The sequence below is a fragment of the Electrona antarctica genome (assembly GCF_951216825.1).
Source record: "Electrona antarctica genome assembly, chromosome: 1".
In the NCBI taxonomy this organism is placed as follows: domain Eukaryota; kingdom Metazoa; phylum Chordata; class Actinopteri; order Myctophiformes; family Myctophidae; genus Electrona; species Electrona antarctica.
The window spans coordinates 29,570,816-29,591,391 of record NC_136806.1 but is presented as its reverse complement, the minus strand read 5'-3'; the positions used below and the strand labels follow the sequence as shown (position 1 = coordinate 29,591,391).

Genomic DNA, 20,576 nt, shown 5'->3' with positions numbered 1-20,576 from the left:
TCACGATCCAGTAGCTTGCCACTAACTCAACATCCAGGGAGCCACTCCCCAGAGTTTATTTTTGTGTCTCCTACTGCAGTTCCATAGACTGCATGCCAATCAGAGGCAGGATAGGGCGGGCCATGTCGCTTCAACCAGGAAAGAAAATCAACACAAGGAAAATCAAAACAACAGACAACATTACATGACACGACGAGCGGATAGGGTGACCACCCGTCCCGCATCTCGCAGGACAGTCCTGAAATTGGACTATCCGTCCCACGTCCCACACAAACAGAACAATGTCCCGCAAATCAAGTCAGAAATTGCGACTGTATGAAAACCTGCATCTCCCGTCTGTCAGTTAGTCACCCTACGCCTCCATATATGGTCACGCCTCGTGACATCACACATCCATATATAGAGCACTGAAGTCCTGACATCACTCGCTCATCCCCTGGTTCTGCCTGGTTCACGGAAGTAATTTATCTATGGAGAATGACATGGGGTCATCTTAAAATCGTTTCATATAAGCATTGTGGTCCAAAAATAAACAAGGTGTTATTGTCAGGGAGGTGTCTCTGTATTGTTTGCGACAGTCAGTCAGTCATATATGATACAGTCTGTTTCTAGCAAAAAATTAACTAAGTCAGTAGCAGTAACACTAGTGTTTTCTCTCAGTTAAGTCAGTTGATTCTTCATATCCATATGAGTGAAAGGGCCGGGATGACATGTTTATTTTTCAAACACAGTTCTTATGTGAGGCGATCTAAAATCCCCCTATGGGGATTACAATGCAAATAAAAAGTACATGAACCCGTGGATTTGCATGCTCTACCGATATTGACATCAGACTTCGGTGCTCTATGGCCATCTCCATATGAAGATCACGACACTGACCTCATCTAACCCTGAATAACCATACATGGAGAGGACTGGATCATCACCTAGATCATGGAGCCGGCCATGGCAACTCTACATCTGACCTCAAACCCATATATGGAGCTGACCTGTTCCGACATTCCATAATGTTTATCCAACCCCACACGTTCTTCCTGTTCTGACATGCCATATGTTGATCTGACCTCATTTAACCCTGACACTCAAGACACGCTCCATATATGGCCAGTACAGAATTCATTCCATAATGATCTGACCCCCCATGCCAAAGCGCCAGCACTCGCCCAGCAGTCTGCCGTCACCCAGGTGGATGAATGCACTCGCCCTCAGGGCGTCTTACTGGTAATAATAATAAAAAGTATTATCAATAGCCGATACATTAAAATTCAACACTCTCTCTCTCTCTCTCTCTCTCTCTCTCTCTCTCTCTCTCTCTCTCTCTCTCGTCCCTCTGTTTTGCATAACAAACGAGGCTTCAGAATCAGAACTCTTAGATGTGATGTGCTAGTCCCCTCAGTGGGAATGGTAAATGGTCAGATTGCATGCATTCCTTCTTGCTCCGTCCTTAATTGGATTCCCCCTTCTTTTTAGGGTAGCATGTGTTTGATCTTTCTCTCTCGCTCTCTCCAACTCCTCTGTTCAGTGGAGGGAGGAAATAAGGCAGGAAGGAAAGTTTTGATCATAAAGCACAAGAACACGCACGCACGCACGCACGCACGCACGCACGCACGCACGCACGCACGCACACACACACACACACACATACACGGATGACCCGTGCTTGCAAGTAGACACATGTGTACAGAGTGCAAACGTGCGCGCAAATGTCACTCCGACATCAGTATGTGCACATGAAAACACATGCACTCTACTTGTTGTAGCACAGTATGACACGTATGTTACATCAATCAGACATTACATTGCTTCCTTTGATATGCAAATCATGAACCAATCACATTATTCGTTGAGGGTTCATTTAAAACAATGGTTCTAAATGTGATGTCCCACGGACCCCCGGTGGTCCGTCGAGAGGAGTTTGAGGGTCTATAACTCTGAGAGTGTACACTCGAGAGCTGGGATTGGGGCTGTCCGAACACGTCCCTATAGGCAGACAGCCTATAGGGACGGGTCGATACTAGCCTGGTTAATAAACCAGACCGAATCAGCCGTTGGCAAAAAAAAGTTGCCTACCAGCGGATTTCGGTCTGGCGAGGCTCAGTAGCACGCCTCTTTCCTACAATCGAGAACAGGTCGGACCAATCGGGACACGGTATGCAATATGGGCGGGCTTTGGTACAGTGACGTTCAATGCTTGAGACTTTTGACTGACAGTAGCTCTGACCAATTGCGTCAAAGAGAAAATGTTTGAACCCGCCCCCCGGGAAATGAAATCCAAGTGGAGCCAGCCCAGACTGATATACCGCGACAGTGTTGTGTGATATTAGTCTGGCTTATTAGCCAGGCTAGGTCGATACCAACTCAACCCTATTACTTTAACTGCCCAAAACGGAGATCTCCGACTTTTCAAACTCACCCGTTGTCTGGCCAGAATGGAGATCTCCGTCTTTTAATGCTTTTTTTTTTTTATATCGGCAAGCGACACACTACAGTCTATGAGCGCCTATTGCACAACTTTCAAAACCAGAAGTCGTTGGTCGATCTGCCAAATGCATCCCCAAAAATCTTCTCCTGCTGATTTCTCTGAATCTAAATCACAGATTACGATTCACTCTCTAGGTCGTCCTCAGACGAGCCTTCCATCGTCGCTTCCAGTCATCCCGGTTCTCCATACATCCGGCCAGCTCGTTGGTGCTTTGCGCTCCTGCATCTTTCTTGAGTACATCCACATAATATGTTAGTATGGGACGTCCTCGTGACGGTGCCCATGTGTTGGTTCCCACAGCACCAGTTTGCTGGCTGGGAGCTCTTGGTGCCTCTGGCAGTGTCCTGCGAGTCTCATTATCCTGGCTGCTATTTTGTCACTATATTCACAAGTAGGCCGTGCAAGGCGCAAGTTGGCACCTTGACAGAGTGCATTTCTAGTTCTCATTGTTTTCGTGAAAATTCCAACATTTTAGCAGTTTCGTGAGCAATATGGTAGAGGGCTGTGAGGACCCCTCAGGAATTGAGCTGAAGCTGGACTCTGGTTACGGGACTACAGTGTTGACAAACAACCCCTTCAGCCAATTTGAAAAAAAAAAACGTATTAACCACACAGAAATGACCAGGTTAGGGCCGGGGTATCCCATTAAACCCCACATGGGGAAGCCCATTTGTGATGACCATATTGTGATGACCATATTGTGAAGCCCATTTGTGATGACCATATTGTGATGGCCATATTGTGATGACCATATTGTGAAGCCCATTTGTGATGACCATATTGTGATGACCATATTGAAGCCCATTTGTGATGACCATATTGTGATGACCATATTGTGAAGCCCATTTGTGATGACCATATTGTGATGACCATATTGAAGCCCATTTGTGATGACCATATTGCCGAATTTCATGAAAAACGATAGCAGAACTGCCAAAACTGCTAACATTTCCACGGTAATAATCAAATAACAATAATAATAATAACTAGAAAGGTCGCAATTTTGAAAATTTGCAAAGTGTGGTTGCGGCAGTCACTTACATAGGCCCCTCCCACTAATATTGTCAGCCAATTACAATGTCACGTTTTGTTATGGACAAAAGGGCGATTAAAATTACATTTTGGACAGGTGTATTTAATACCTTTTCATACAAGGTTATTGATCCTAAGCCACTGATTGCATTGTATAGTGTAGTCCTATACAGGAGTCACCAATAACAACTCCAAATGTAGACTTTATTAATACCACAGGGTAAATTCTGTGCCATTCACAAGATATCTCGTGTTTAGAGCTTTACCACAGTGTGCCAAACACGAGAAACACGAGATTCTATTATAATTTTTTTCTTTTCATGTCTTTTTATGTCTTTATAAATGATTGTAAAACATAGATTGGTTACGTAACCAACAACAGCCAATTAGCTGCTACAAACATTATGCAAAGCTCGGCCAATCACAGCAGAAATTTGATTACTCCGGAAGAAAAATAACCCAGATTCTACACAGGTCAGCCCGAACCTGTTAATGTATGTGTGGTTGACATGACGTAGGTAGACTGGAGATGACGTCAGTTTTTAAAGCTTATTGGCTGAAGTGGTCAACGCTGTATAGTCCCGTAACCAGAGTCAGACTCCAATCGCATGTATGGAAATGCAATTTCTGTGACGTGGACAAAAAAAGGCTGAAAAATGGAATGAGCAAATCATTTAAAAAAATCACCTAGAGATCTAAAGGTCAGAGGTGTTTTGACGAATGAGTGTGAGCTTCAGTTCTGCTTCAGAATTGGCAAAACTGCTAAAACGGCGGAATTTTCACGATAGCAAAAGGGGTCTACGCCCTTTGGGCTAACTCACTCCTCACCATTGTCACGCTGTCCTAATATCCTGCACCATTCTGATACTTATCTGACACTCCCGACTTCCTCTTTGGGCACCCTATATCATAAGCTTTTTCTAGGTCCACAAAGACACAGTGTGTAACTCCTTCTGACCTTCCCTGTTCTTCGTCATCGACACCCATGGCGACCTGGATCTGTAGTGTTCTTCCTTGGCATCCCGCTGCTCACTAATTGTCACCTCTCCGCTTAGCCTATAGACAAATCGCAGACAAAAAGCAATGCCCTGTAGGCCAGGTGTAGCTAATCAGTGCTGAGGTGTAAAGCTGCGCTTAATGCTTCGCCCAGGGCACCCCTATGTGGATTTGTGTATACGTAGCTTCTACTGCTCTTTCCCCTCAGCTTCATCAATCAGCCATATACCTCTGTGTAGTTACTAGAGCTCTGTAACCCTTGCTCATTATAGCCTACCTCGCAACTGCTCGGGCATCCTCAGACTTTCCAATATTGTGTTGAACACTGCAGTCTCTAATAAACATTCCCACACCAACTCATATGTCACCTGCCTTACTATTTTCCATCCTTTTCGTAGCTGCCCTGGATCCTTCCTTCCAACCCCCCTTTCTGGTTCAGCACCCCCACACCACCCCCCTTCTCTCATTTTCTTCATTAATCAGTCCCCCAAAACCACTCCTTCCATATTCCCCGACACGCATGTCTTCACGTGTCAAAACACCCCGTCTCTATCCTTTATCACCCTAACGTGTTGCCACATTGGCATAATAGGTTGTGTCATTGATGTTAGATGGATGACAGTTGTGGTACAAAAAAATCTATACTGTAGAAAATGTATAAAAATGTATAAACCTATTTTGAAAATAGCAGATCTACAAGCTCACAATGTGTTGCGATGCAACACGCTGTGAGCTTGTAGATTGGCTATTCCCAAATAGCCAAAGTTTAAATAGGGCTGAAGTGGGTTTTGTAATTCAGTATTTAAGTCCGACGTCATTTTGTAGTGCTACGTAACGTCCGGGTCCAAGTGGCACCAGCTCCCGTCCGCATCTCATTGTAAATAGAATATCCAAACGCGTGAATCTTTTTACAATGACGTTATTTTTCAGAAAGGAAGCCATTGAGGGTTAAAATGGGTCTTAATGCTTCCAACTCGAGTAGAATTATTAATGTTTTGTACAAGTGCCTATGACAAAAAAAAATGATGTGGAGACAATAAAGACTATTATTATCATTATTATTGAAGGTGGTAACAGTCCATTTGCTCAGTAAAATATTTCGGGGGCATATTTAGAATGTTTGCAGGCTTGAGTATGTTGAATCTAGTTTGCATTAATTAGGATTTAGTTGACACAATGAAATAAAATGGCGATAGTATTCCGTGTGGGGCAGACGGCCTGTCACCGCCAGATTTGGGAGAGCAGCGCAGCTTTGTTGTTGCGAGGAAAGCAGTAAAATGAGACTTTCGTGGTTGTTTTCGTCTCAGATTTAGTCCGACGGAGCGTCACAGTATAACTCTATGGGGACACAAAAGCGACACAAAGTAGGACCCGGATGTATCTCAGGAGGGGGCGCTCACGTCACAGCTAAAATACTGAATAACAATCCAAATCTACAAAATAACTATTAACTAACGTCTAATAACTGTAGTGGAGTAAAATATCACACTTGTGTGAAGTGAGGAGAGCTGTTATCATCATACATCATCACATTCCGTGCTCAGCCAATCAAATCATCACATTCCGTGCTACAGACACACACAAAGCTGTGCATATATAGGAGGGGGCTAAGTGTTACCCCCAAAAATTGAAAAAGCTAAACAAAAAACCAACAAAAAAACAAGCACAATATTTCACTCTTGAGATGCAGTGGAGTAAAATTAAAAGTTGAACAAATTGAAAAAAAAAGGAAAGTAAAATGGTCAAAATGGTACAGTAAATGGTACTGTAAAAGTACAGCACTCAGTCACTTTCCACCACTGGACGGACGATAAGTATTGCCGTTCAGAGGTACGGCTGGTCAGCGGAGAGGGGTGGCTCCTTATACACGGGAGCGGGAGTCACTGGTAGCTTCGACGGACCACCTCCGGGAGCCTGGCGTCCAGCAGTGAGGGCCATCTGAGCAGACATGATGACTGTGGCTGGAACACACTCCCTGCGCCCATCTCGGCTGCAATAGTAGTTATCCGCGCCCTTGTGGCTTGGGCCCTCGGGCAGGGTGGCCGCCGGCTGGGTCCTCTTGGATATCTCTCCGTATCGCAGCTGAGGTTTCGCTTGAAGGTCGTGCCCGGACAGTGCATTTCGGAGCCTCCGAATGATCTTTGTAGCGGTCGCCATTATTGTTGTTGGAGTGAAGGGCAGTCTGGTTTAATGTAGAGACTTATTTTCGACAAAGGAACTTTACAGCAAAACAGTCTCTAATGCTCCCATTTATAAAGGTGTCATGTGATGTCACATAATGCATTGGTTCTCAACATCCGGTCAGGGGACAACCAGGGGTCCAAGGGGTCCAAATGGGCCCAGTTCAATCCTAATTATTTACAAAGCATATTTAAAACAGCGTTGCGTAAAAGTGCTGTATACTGAGTAAAACAATTCTAAAACAAAAATGCATACAAATAAATACAATGTAAACAGCCATAAATTAACAGCAAAAGCCCAGTAGACGCATTGCCTATCTGAAACATCAACTCTCAGTCTGGGTAAAATGCCAAGGAGTACAAGTGTGTTTTCAAACTTGATTTAAATAAACACAGGTTTGAGATGTTCTAACACGAGGTGGGAGATTGTTCCACCACAGTTTGTGCGCAGTGGAAAATTACTTTCAAACTTCCTGGGGTGTTGACTTGATAGAGTCCCTCAGCGCTGAACACGTGCATTTTGTGTTTTCTGCTATTTTCAGCAAAAGCTTTCCCCACATTACAAATGCTGGGGTTTAAGTGAGGGGTGCCCACTGTGGCTGCGACACGACATCACATGGTTTAAAGTCAATAGACCATTGCCATCTTAGCATTTCTCAAACTAGTCATCGCCCCTGATCATTCCCACTGTCATACTGTCTAGAAAGTATTTCCTTCTCGTGCTTTAATGTTGTGGCAAACAGTCTGACACTGTCATCGTCCTAGACGATTCATGAATGTGTTATTATTGTATAAAACGGAATTAGTCACAATATGTATTTATATTGGCCACAAGTGATCTCACGTCATCATTTAGTGCCCTATAACAAGCATTAAAGTCCATCGACTTGGCTGCGACATGACCACACAATCTTCAAAAGCCATGCATTGGAGGGCTAGCACCCCTCAAAAAGAACTGACATCAGTCTTCTAACATAATGACTCCATATTTGGCAATATTTTCAGACCACGTTCGACCACCTTCTAAAGACGTCCTCTTGGCTTCTGAAAGCGCTCTGATAATCATGGTAGATATGGTAGACTCCAGATTCAACTTTTTATGTTTTTTTTTTGTTTTTTTTGTTCCTTTCTTAAAATCAACACCCTACTTCATCATACAAGAGTTTTGCATTGAAATTGTGAAAGATACAAGCTTACAACATGTGTGAGCTTGTAGATTGTTTCACTGTTATATATATATAAATATATTCACCAAAGTTAAATATTTCAAAAAGTATAGAAAACGTTAACAATGGAAAAAATAAGCTCCTCTAGCAGTGGTTATTGTGGTCCAATGAACCCTAGGGTCCTTGAAGGGGTTCCAGGGGGTCCGTGGCCTAATGTATAATGGGATCATTGACACAAAAAAAATTGCTTGAGAATCACTGAAGAGATTTTTGGCTGACGAGATTTAGTGTGGAGGTAAAATAAAGCGGTACATAATATGTACATAATATGTACCGAGGGAGCACATATTATGTGCTCCCTCATCTCAACACCCATGATAATGAGTACACCGGCTACCCTGAAGAAGGCAATTTAGCTGCAGAAACGTTGGTTTTCATTACTCGGGTGGAATAAAATATTGCCACTTTGGCTACCAGTATGTGGCCACTTTATTCAGACTATCATTTGAATCCTTCTGCTGTGGCCCGGCACTACTAAGACCTTGGTGTGCGCAATGAGGAGAGCGGCTTCATGGCGATGCTTTGGAAAGCGCCACGACCGAGAAGCGCAGATCCTCCGGATCGCGCGCCATGAAGGTCTTACACACCCCTATGGCGTCCTCGAGGAATTTTTCGTCTGAGGTCTTCCCATGGACAATGGGGAAGGGCTTGCGGCCGTCCAGCTCATACAAATCCCCTCCGACGTTCACCAGTGCTATGAAGTGTTTGTCCTGTTTCTCATCTGCGCTTGGCGCCTCACTCTGTCCCTCCTGAGCGCAGGACTCGTGTGCACCGTGGATGCCCTCGGCCTTCTCCAGGAGGGCAGCCTTCTCCTCCGGGCTCATCTTCGATGACTCGTCCAGGAAGGTCTTCAGTGGAGAGTCAGGCTTAAACTCCAGCTGCTCCCGGTTGTTGGCCACAGCATGGAGCAGGCCGATTGTTCCGCAGGCGTTCCCGATGGTCTGCTTAATGAAGTAGACTTCGGCGGACACCACCTCTTGCCCCTGCGTGTCGATCTTCTCCTCCTCCTGGAGCTTGAAGGCCTCGTACGCCTCTGTGATGGGGAAGAGCAGGAGGACGGCGCACACCGGCCTCGGCACGTTGCTCAGGTCGTCTTCATCCAAGCCGTACACGTCCCCGAACTGCCAGCTCGGAAGCATGCCCAGCTGACCGATTAACTGGTTCATGATGTCTGGGTTAGCCTCCAGCGGTAGCCAGCGTTGTTCGGCCATTCTTAACGGACAGTTATCGATAGCCTGACTTCTTAACAGTTATAGAAACCTTGACTTCTTAACAAACAGGTCTTATGGAAACTTGAACTTCCTGACGGACAGTTCTTATATAAAATTGTATCCTGGTCTTGTGGTTATATCTCAACTCTAGTGGATCGATGTGTCCTCTTCGAACCTGCAAACTAATGGTCTTCAGTCCTGAATCAGGTCGACACTGGTTTGGTACTAGCTGAGCGGGCTGGTTTTAAGATGCACGCTTGCGTCGTCACTATTATATCAACCAGGCCCACATATGGGGTTTCCGGGTCAGTGCTGCCCAAATATGGAGGACATTCAGTGGTGGAAGAAGTACTCCCAGATTAACACTGTGTGTGGACAATACCACATGAAATACTTCCAAGTCAGGCCTGCAGTCCAACTTGTACTAAGTTAAGTAAAGTACCATACGTATTCATGCAATTATAACAGTACTATTACTGTTATAAACTATAATACTACTGTTATACCGAAATTGCATATAACGGTTCCAGCTTTTGGACAGGTTCTGTGTTCCGGGCTAGTGTCGTTCACTAATTGGGGATAGGAGATGACGTCAGTTTTTTACGCTGATTGGCTGAAGGGGTTGTCTGTCAACGCTGTACTCCCGCAACAAACCATGCATTAACAGACTCCACACATATGAATGGAAATGCGATTTCAAGGGGGAGTGGTTAACCAGGCTACAAAATGTAATGTTTCAACCTTGATTAACGTCGTCAAGAGTGGATTGAGCAAATCATATAATTGACTCATCAGAAATAATATGCAAACTTAAAGAAAAAAAGTACATAAACTACAAACAGCCAAATACTTAATAGGACAGGACACTCCACGTGCACGGATCTTCTATCTATTACCAAAAATACATAAGGATGCGAGCGCATGGACTGCACCATACGAGATTCCAGCAGGGAGACCCATTGTCTCTGACTGTGGTAGTGAAACGTACCAAACAGCTGAATATATTGAACACTTTCTGAACCCCCTGTCTATAAAACATGCCAGCTATATCAGGGACACTGACTTTGACTAATAAAATCAAAGCCATAACTGTACCACAAAATGCATTTTTATTTTCAATCGATATTGATAGTTTGTACACAAACATCGAAACAGAAGCGGGTTTACAGGCAGTGAAGGAAGTCTTTAATAAATATCCAGACAGGAAACGCCCTGATGCAGAACTACTGGAACTATTGAACATAAATCTGATAGTAAGACTAAACGTTAATTGCCCAGACTCTTCTTCAACAAAGATGGCGAAAGAAAACATTCTTTGTTCGGTACTCATACAATAGTATGGTACAAAACACTGAAGTCCTTAAACCAGAAACCTAACCGCACATGGAAGCCACACGTGAGTCTTAACCAGCCACGTATACAGTATATGCTTAATTATTTTTCTCTATTCTGGCTGGCTTAATTGTCAACGAGCGAGATACGCTCATAGAGAGAGAGAGAGAGAGAGAGTGTTTGGTGGAATGGCATTTTCTTGCGCAGCTCAAATATCATATAGTTCTTTGAAAGAGAGAGAGAGAGTCACTGTCTGGCACACACAGCAGCCTTGTGACTTTGTAGTGACGCACGCGCACGCACGTACGGCACGCACACATTCTTCGAAATAGCGGTTCGAAATAGCGGTGTGTTTAACCGTCGGAGTAACTTGTAAACTGAGAATAGTCACCTTATATTCAAAAATGTTTTCACCAAAACCAACCTACAGTAAGTTGATTTAAAATGTATTTGTGTCTGCTCGTGCTCCGGACAAGTGACTTTTGTGCCTGGACAAGTGAATGGGAAATGTACTGGCGCTAGTCTGTCCTATATTCAGCTTTTCACTAGTAAGAGACCACACCACTGCTCAAGTTTAGGGGTGTTTATTGCACAAGTGAGATGTAGGTGTATTGATGAGGAGCCCGGGGAGGGCGAGACTCAGGGTGGGGGGTGTAGTCTCTGGAGCATGGCGACATCCGTGCTCTGCTCGGGAGCGATCGGTCGCCTCGGCTCGGACGCTGCCCCCCTCGGAGCTCCTAGGAGAAGGAGAGGGAAAGAAGTGTTAGCGGGGCAAGGCTGAGGATGAAGGGGGTTAGTTGGGGAGGAGGGGGGGGGATTTGAAAGTGCGAGGCAGTATCAAGCAGGTAAGGGATGAGATGAGGTGTATTTATGCTGTGGGGAATGTTACGTGATTGGCTGTGAGACTGTAGGACGCAGGTGAACTCGATAAGGAGATAGGGAAGCTGAGTGATCAGGTTGAGCAGTGGGCGTTCTCCACTCCTGAATCTGCGTTGAACACAACTTCATTTAGTGAATATATAGGAAACTTCGTCCTACACAAAAAAAAAAATCCCATTGACAATGAATGTACAATTTCACGTCATAGTGTCTGACCAAATAGGCATAGTGTCTATTTTACGTCATGAATCCCACTTTACACGGGTGGGATTTTTTTTTAATATATTGTAACACACTGTCATCGTGACTTAATGGTAGGGAAGTTATAATTTTTCTCTTTAAGTTAAAATTAAAAAGTGTTTTGTTAGAGTAAAAGGTTAAAGCACTATATAGGCCTATTGATTGTAGTCATTGCATAGAGTGTTTGTTCAGTAACATGGATCTCCCCATCTCTCCAGCTCTTTAATAATCAGGAAATACCCTTTCATCTTAAAAACTTTGCCCAACATGTCAATAGCACAAATATGTAGCTGTTGCACTCCCTTGCACTGCAGTATTGTGCATGTGTGCATGTGTGCATGTGTGTGTGTGTGTGTGTGTGTGCGTGCGTGCGTGCGTGCGTGCGTGCGTGCGTGCGTGCGTGCGTGCGTGCGTGCGTGCGTGCGTGCGTGCGTGCGTGCGGAGAGAGAGAGAGAGAGAGAGAGATCCAAGTGATAAACGAGATAGTGTCTGGTTACATTAGAACTAATCACCATGCTGTCCTTCAACCCCCACTGACCCTCTCCTCTCGTTTCTTTCAATATCTTATCACTCTCATCCTGCTCTCATCGCTCTCTGACCCTGCATTCTTTCCAATTTCCTTATTCACTATCTCACTGTCAAGCCTCCGTCTTTGCCTGCCTGCCTGCCTGCCTGCCTGCCTGCCCGCCCGCCCGCCCTGCCTGCCTGCCTGCCTGCCTGCCTGGGGTGCAAACAGGTACAATACCGCTGGGTGACCTAAAGTGGAACTGTTTAGCAGCCTAAAAGGGCTTATTGCTTGGTCCCGCCTTATCGCTGCTTGCAGCTGTATTTTCATTGTCTTTCTTTCTTCTGCATCTTTGTCTTTTTAGGTTTTTGTCCCAAAGCTTTCTTTGTCCTTTTCAACATCCTGAAGCGTGAATCTGCCCTTTTCTTCTTGGAACAATGTGTCTGTTTTGATAGTTTGGAAAGAAACTGAGGCCTATAGTGTAAATTGCCCGTTTGAGTTGTTTCCGGCACCCTTGTGAAGACACAGAGACAGCGAGAGAGAGAGAGAGAGAGAGAGAGAGAGAGAGAGAGAGAGAGAGAGAGAGAGAGAGAGAGGACATGAGGAGAACAAAAGAGAGAGACAGTAACCAGAAGAGAAAGAACAAAGGGACTCCCATCCACTTGGCTTGTCATACAGGAGATGTCACAGACATGAAGGAGGACATTAAAACACTCAGATTAACAATGTGGAAATGATGAGATCCGTGCTGGAGGCCAAGAAGGAGTGTTTGAGATCTTGTGTTTTCTGCTGGCCTTTGCACAGGCTGCATCTCAGAATGTCTGCTTAGCTGTGATTTGAAGGTGAGCTGTTACGGGCCATGGTTCTTGCAAGTGGGCCCCCAAATAAAGCATAAACATAATAATGGGACATTAAAGCAAAGAATTATGTAAAAAAATCAAAAAATATGCTCTGACCCACCCATCTGTTTACTTAACATGGCAGGGCCCGCATAGTTTCAACGACCTTACAGGCGTATGCATAGGCTCAACTTATGTAACTTAGATAGCATGTTATGTACACATAGCACTCTATAGCGTATACGCATAGTTTCATTTTATAGACATTCCATTGTTCTTAGCTTACGTATGATTCATGGTGATTTTTTTATGCATTTGATGTATTACCATGTTTTTGTTCTTGCTAAATGCCTAAATTGAAAATTGTAAATTTTTCAAGACACACTTTTTCCTACAACTCCTTCATATGTTGTCCAAACATCACACAGATATCACACAATATCACTGGAGTCATGTGATGTATCAGTCAATCCATGGCGTTCTGTTCAAACACCTCAATCTGAGCCTCAATTCTGAGAAAAGGTGTTTAAAGTTCACACTTGTAATGGCGGCGGACGGCAGGGAGTTATTTAATTGATGGACCACATGCAGGCCAGTCGAGCGTTACCTAGCAACGGGGACGCTGCTTGGCGGCGAGACCATTCTGAATCAATACACATATAAAAAGACATCAAAAGACGATCTTAGCAGCGAGTGACAAAATAAAAAGATCTACAAGCTCACAACACATTGCGTTGGTGACACGTTGTGAACTTGGATAGATTGGCTATTTTCGACGCATTTTTTAATGGGGTAGGCCATTGTCTGTCAGTTTGTTCTCCGGTAGGTCTTGTGTGCAGGCTGTTTTAGTTTTTTCCTCCAGGGCGAGTGGTTTTCAACCAGTGGTCCGAGGACCACCAGTGGTGAGGGTTTCAGGTGGTCCCCAGCTGAATGATGGAGATTTAGTAACCACATTTTACTGAGGGACTGCCATTGGATTTTTTGAATTTTCGTTTTTCATGTCATATGAAAGTAAGGACTCATAGCTTCAAATTGACACATTGGTTGTTCAGTTTGACCCATCAGTTTTGGAGATACGGCTTATAGAGTAATGTCTTGCAGAAAACAGCGAGTTGAGAAAACAGGCTTGAAAGGTTCACTTCTGTGGTCTCTAACATTACGCCTAGCTACATGTTTAAGCATTTATTTCATATTTACATGTTGATTTCAGCTCTGACACTTATTTCAGACATGCTCTAGTATCTAGTATGTGAAGAGTCTGCCTGTGCTATTAACTCATTTTGGATAAAAATAAAATAAAACGTTTTTCTCCTCTGGTGAAAAGCTGGAGTTTGCGCGATGGCAGGCTCTCAATCAAATCTGGTCACAAATGGACCCTTATAGATCTTTAACTCTTGAGAGCGTAACATGAAACACTCTCAAGAGTTAAATTATTGTTAAATATCTGCATACCGGTAACTACATGTACCGGTAAAATAAGTCTTGTCTTAGAGAACGTATGAGAATTGTTATTTCGGTCAACAAATGCCAGATTATCGGGTAGTGTAAGGTCACCTGTTAGGTGTGCTGTCATGCTCGTTTGAAACAAGGGTAGATATCTATTTCAGCCAATCAGATTGCTTTGTGGGAATTACCTGTTGTATAATTTATGTTTTGTATTAATCTAAATCTGAAAATAAATTAGGGATGTCCAATATTGACTTTTTTGTCGATATCGGGTATCCCGATATTGTCCAACTCCTCCTAATTTCCGATACCGATTTCAACTACCGATCTATGCGGTTCTAATTAACACATTATGCCTAATTGTGATGCCCCGTTATATGCATTCAAAAATGTAAGGTTTTCCAAATAAAGAAATTTAAATTCATTAAAAAATTAAATAAATAAAACCGCTAACGATATTCTCCGATATACATTTTTGTATGCAAATATCGGACGATAATATAGGAAGGCCAATGTAGTTCAAGGTATTCTTTAGATGCAAATCTTCCACTATATGTAGGCCTATGTTTGCTGATGGGCAAATGCATTGCCCATAATATTCATGATTATCTCTCTTTTCATGCAGTGTATTTGCCTCTGAGATAGAGTAGAAGTAAAATAATTGAAAATTGTAAATATTCCAGTAAGGTAAAAATTGTGTAAATGCAGCCTATACTTAGTTACTTTCCATCTGTGTGCAGTGCGTGCGTGCGTGCGTGCATGTGCGTGCACACACTAATTGAATTGGAAGCAGTCCCTGCAGCAACATTTAGAATGCAGCTTGGGAAAAAATCAATACCTGGATTGAAGTTCATTGCTGCAATAAATCTGAAATTACATGGAACCCATCCATATGTTCTTTTTTTTGTTTTAAATGATGGATTTGCCTGCAACATTTGTACACTTTCAGAGTTAATCACCTAATCCCCACAGTCTTAGGAAAAACCAAACGGAACAAGAGTTACAACCCTGCGAGTAAATGTACAGTATATGTTACAGCAGTGGTTCCCAAACCTTTTCATGCCAAGGACCACCAATTGACACTTATTAGCCTGCGGACCCCCAAATGAAAATATACACCAGGGACCCCCATAAGAGGAGATTTGTACGGCTCTAGCAGTGATTCTCAACCATTTTAATTTCAAGGACCCCCCAGTTTGACATGAATTAGTCTACAGACCCCCATTTAATGGCATTTCTATCTCTGGGACAATTTATATTGTAAAATCAACGTTAATTTAACTCTGAGAGTGTACAAAAAACATTTGTTCCATTTGTACACTATCAGAGTTACGGACCCATAAGGGACCATTTGGTTCCAAACAATCATTTAGCTGGGGACTCCCTGGAACTCCCTCAAGGACCCCTGGGGGTCCCCGGACCCCACTTTGGGAACCACTGTGTTACAGTACATGTGGTAAACCAGTGGACGTTGGAAACCGGTAGCCTGGCCAATAAGCCAGACTCAAATCACACTGTCGTGTGGTATTTGAGTCTGGAGATGCTGTGTATGGATCTTGTTTCCCGGGGGTCGGGTTCAAACATTTTCTCTTTGACGCAATTGGTCAGAGCTACTGTCAGTCAAAGGTCTCAAGCATTGAACGTCACTGTACCAAAGCCCGCCCATATTGCATACCGTGTCCCGATTGGCCACACCAGTTCTCTGGTGTAGGAAATGGGCGTACAATTGAGCCTCTCCAGACCGCAATCCGCCGGCAGGCAATTTTTTTTTTGCCAACGGCTGATTCGGTCTGGCTTATTAGCCAGGCTAGGAAACCGGTACAGGAGAGGAGGAAAGAGGAGTGCCCATTTTCAGGCCTGCACGGGTTGTGTTGGGCAATATTACTTAGGAAAGTATTAAACTTAGTGCGTATTACTCTTTTAAAAATGAATATATTACTTATTACTTTGTATCAAGAGTAATATTACATTAAATATTATATGACTACATTCGTTTTATTAAAATTGTAGTTGTTCTATTGGAACAATACATAATACAATTCAAACGATGTATTGTCACAAGGATGTGAGCCCTTTCTAAAATAAGGTTAAAAACATCCCTGTCCTATACAGGAGGAGTCAAAAATCAACCAAACAGCAGAAATAAACACGTTTAAAACAGCCCAAACAAGCTCAAACGCTCAATGTGTTGTGAGCTTGTAGATTAGACTATTTTTGGTGCGCAACCCCGTCATATGACAATGATAAGTATACATTTGGTTTTAGATGTCAGTTAGACCGTGGTTGAAAGTGATTAGCCCATGCTCTCCGGCCTACTTCAAGGGTGAAATTATGCATGTGTGCATGGCTTAATTGTTGTGTGGAGGTATGGGGGAACAACTACAAAACAACTATCCAGCCAATCTTTCTACTTAAAAAAAAAGCCATAAGAATTGTCACCCAATCTGATTATTACGCACCAACCAACCCATTATTCAATCAACTAAACACCTTAAAACTCCAAGATATAGTAGATCTAAATACCGCAATAACAATGTACAAGGCACACAATCACCTGCTCCCGAGCTGTATCCAAGAGCTGTTCTGGCCTAGAGAGAGCCGCTACAACCTAAGGGGCACTGCCATATTCAAACAAACAAATGCTAGAATAAACACCAAAGAGAGGTGCATATCGGTCAGAGGGGTCAAGCTGTGGAATGGACTGGATGACGAACAAAAAAATTGTAGTACAATAAATAAATTTAAAAAATTGTATAGATCAAAAACAATAGATACATATACGTTGATATGATGTTTTGTTTTGTTTTGTTTTCTTGTTTTGTTTAGTTTTTTAGTTTTTTGTTGTTTTTGTTATTTTTTGTCTTGTTCCTGTTAACAGTTTTTTCCTGTCTGTCTTTGTTCTTGTTTTTGCTTTGTTTTTTGTTTTATGTTGTGTTTGTTTGTTTTTTGTTTTTGTTTTCTTGTTTTGTTTTTTGTTTTGTTTCTGTTGTTTGCTTTGTTGTATTATTTTACCTATGAAAGCCATTTATTTGTTAGAAGGGTAGGCACAATAAGCTTCGGCTTCAGCCTACACCTTTTTGGTCAAAATTTATTTTTGCAAAAAAAAAAACACAAAGCAGGCACTGTATTAATCTGTTTTTAATGACCAAAATAAATAAACTCTACTCTACTCTGTTTGAGCCACGTGTGGAGAAACACAGACCTGCAAGTACATCATAACTTTGCGCAATGGCCCATGCTTAAAAATAATAGATCTACAAGCTAACAAGTAGGCCTACTATGGCACAGTGCTGGCACATAGACAGTGAGGTACTATAGATACAAATGGTCCTTTATAGTGGTTTACAATGGTGGGCCATATCTCTGCTAGCCCTGCACTTGCCTGGCGGTTGTTGTTTTTTTAACCAATGAGATATTTTCCTTGTGTTGTCTCCGGGTAAAAATGTCCATTGTGAGGCATTCAGAGTCTCCATAGAATCCCTGATGAAGAAAAACAACAAGAAGAAAAACAACAGTGTTGTACCCTGCCCTTTTTTCTTCTAATTATTTGTTCGGCCCAAATAAATGTGTTTATTGTCATGATTTGTCATAATCCGAGTTGACTTTGTCTGAAGCTTTAAAGGTCTTTAAATAAATACTTTCTGAAACGTCTATGAAAATCACACCCGTGTGAACTGAGTGGTGTAAGGTATTATATAGCCTGATCAGCTCTGACGTAATGAAATCAGCTCTGACATAATGAAATCACACCCGGGTGAACAGGGTGAACATAGCAACCATGCTCATTTTTTCTGCACTAACAAAGCCAGTTGTTACACCACTCAAAAATCACCCCGGGTGAACAGGGTGAACATAGCAACCATGCTAATTTTTTCTGCACAACAAAGCCAGTTGTAGGAGTGGTTTACACCACTCAAAAATGAATTGGCCGGTGGACAACACCGACATACATACCTGTACATACTTGGTCCCTGATTGGCCGACGGACACCACCGACATACGCAGCCGATTACAGTACTTGCACACTCTGCTTGCGCAAGTAATAATAATAATAATGTGCCTATTCTCTCACCTTTTCCTTTTCCTCTCTCTCTCTCTCTCTCTCTCTCTCTCTTTTCTCTCTCTCTCTCTCTCTCTCTCTCTCTCTCTCTCTCTCTCTCTCTCTCTCTCTCTCTCTCCTCTCTCTCTCTCTCTCTCTCTTTCTCTGATAACTCCCCCACAGCTAATTTCCCATCAGCTTTGCTCTGAAGACAGAGGGGCGACACACTCAACTGCGTTCATTTACTTCACAAAAATTAAACACCACTAATGGGAGCATTTATCAGATTTAGGCAGCTAGGCTCTCGCTCTCTTTCTCACACACACACACACACACACACACACACACACACACACACACACACACACACACACACACACACACACACACACACACACACATACACACACACGCATCTTTTTGCAACCCATAGATAGTCTAGGGTGGCTCCGGGTAGAAAACAGAGTTAAACTAGAAAAAGTGCCCTTCTGGGCACAGGTCTCTACCAGGAGGATAGGAGTGTGAGTGTGATGTTTGGCAAAATGTTTAGGAGCAATATAAACGTGTGTGTGTGTGTGTGTGTGTGTGTGTGTGTGTGTGTGTGTGTGTGTGTGTGTGTGTGTGAGACACGTGGCGTGGCCTGTTGTAGCGCCACCATGAGGCTGATTTGAAAACTGTCAAGTGGCATTTCTTCCAAAGCCTAGTGGGAATACGCATGCACAGTTTCACCACAATCGGACGCTGCGTTGAGTAGTTGTGGCGATTTGTACCAAACGGGTACAAAGCGGGCTACTCCTGAAAGGTTTAGAAGCCAATCGTAGCCAATGAGGGTGGATTATGATAAATCAAACAAACCCGTCTTGATCACATGACTATGGAGAGCATGTGTACCGCTTTGCGTGAAATGTGGATAAAATCTGAAGGAGTAATATTAGAAAATGTGTTTTACATATGTCGGCCTCCTGGTGGCGCTATAAAGAGCAGATGTGAAAAATTCCAGGAAAAGGTTTTTCCTTGGCCTCTAGGGAGTTGGCATACAAAGTTATCCACAGATCCGTGCAGTTAGAGGTAAAAACACTTTTCGGCCAGTTATAGCGCCAATCTTGGAAGCCAATCTTAGCCAATCAGGATGGAGTCTGAGAAATCTGAAAGACCCGTTTCATTGAATGACTCTAGAGAGACTGCGTGTTGTTTGGACAAAATCTGTAGTTGTACTGTCCAAAAACCTTTGCACAAAGCGGCCTCCTGGTGGCGCTATAACAGGCCGTTTGGGGCAGAGGTTCATCGTTGGCATCCAGGGAGTGTGTGTGCAAAATTTGGCATCGACCGGGTTAACGGTGCCAGAGATTAGCTGGTCACAGACAGACGGACGGACGGACGGACACACGGACACACGGACGGACGGACGGAGTGCAAAACACACTCTCTCCCCATGCCTTCGGCCTGGTGGAGACAACAATTGAAAGTGGCACTGACATGTAAAATTGTAAATGCAGCTTTGCCCTCTATGCCCTCTGTGCCTGCATACCTGACCCTTGACTGTACCCTGTACTGATTACATTTCTGTTTGACTGTACCCTGTACTGATTACATTTCTGTTTGACTGTACCCTGTACTGATTACATTTCTGTTTGACTGTACCCTGTACTGATTACATTTCTGCCAATAAAGTATTCAATCAATCAATCAAACAGTTACCGGCAGTATACCGGCAGTGCCGAACGGACCGAGATGGAGCGGCAGCATCATTGCTGTTGCCGGAGAGGCAACAGCAATTAACAGCAGTTAGGCATGTAACAATTTAATCAACTCTATTAATTCTAATCACAACATAAGGTTCACAATAACATTTCAGAAACTATAGTAAAATACGCACATCCCTTTGTGGAGGTGCTGGGTTCGAAAAATGACATGTGAAAAAGAGAGGGAACCCGCAAACTCTGAGTTTGACCAGATGAAGAGCCTTGGCTCGAAACGTCGTCAATAAATGTATCTTTTGGAGCATATGAGTGTGCGGGTTCCCTCTCTTTTTCATATCACAATAACATTTCCACATTTTCAGCTTTTATGTCTGTCCACAAACTTTGTCCTACACAAACATTAAATTCCCATTGACAATGGAGAATTTTACGTCAAGTGTCTGAGCAAATAGACATAGTGTCTACTTTA

General features: G+C 43.2%; 2 protein-coding genes across 2 annotated transcripts; both read right to left on the bottom strand.

Moving 5' to 3' along the window:
* Positions 1-6,334: 6,334 nt before the first annotated feature.
* LOC306921095 (NADH dehydrogenase [ubiquinone] 1 alpha subcomplex subunit 7-like) lies at positions 6,335-6,667 on the bottom strand (the record flags this gene model as incomplete). Its single annotated transcript, XM_079498208.1, has 1 exon — positions 6,335-6,667. The coding sequence occupies one exon, from the start codon at positions 6,665-6,667 to the stop codon at positions 6,335-6,337; it is 333 nt and encodes a 110-aa protein (XP_079354334.1).
* A 1,758-nt stretch (positions 6,668-8,425) lies between these two features.
* Positions 8,426-9,127, bottom strand: LOC306920002 (ubiquitin carboxyl-terminal hydrolase isozyme L3-like; the record flags this gene model as incomplete). The annotated part of the gene is made up of 1 exon (XM_079496590.1): positions 8,426-9,127. One exon carries the CDS (start codon positions 9,125-9,127, stop codon positions 8,426-8,428), a length of 702 nt encoding a protein of 233 aa, XP_079352716.1.
* Positions 9,128-20,576: the final 11,449 nt, after the last annotated feature.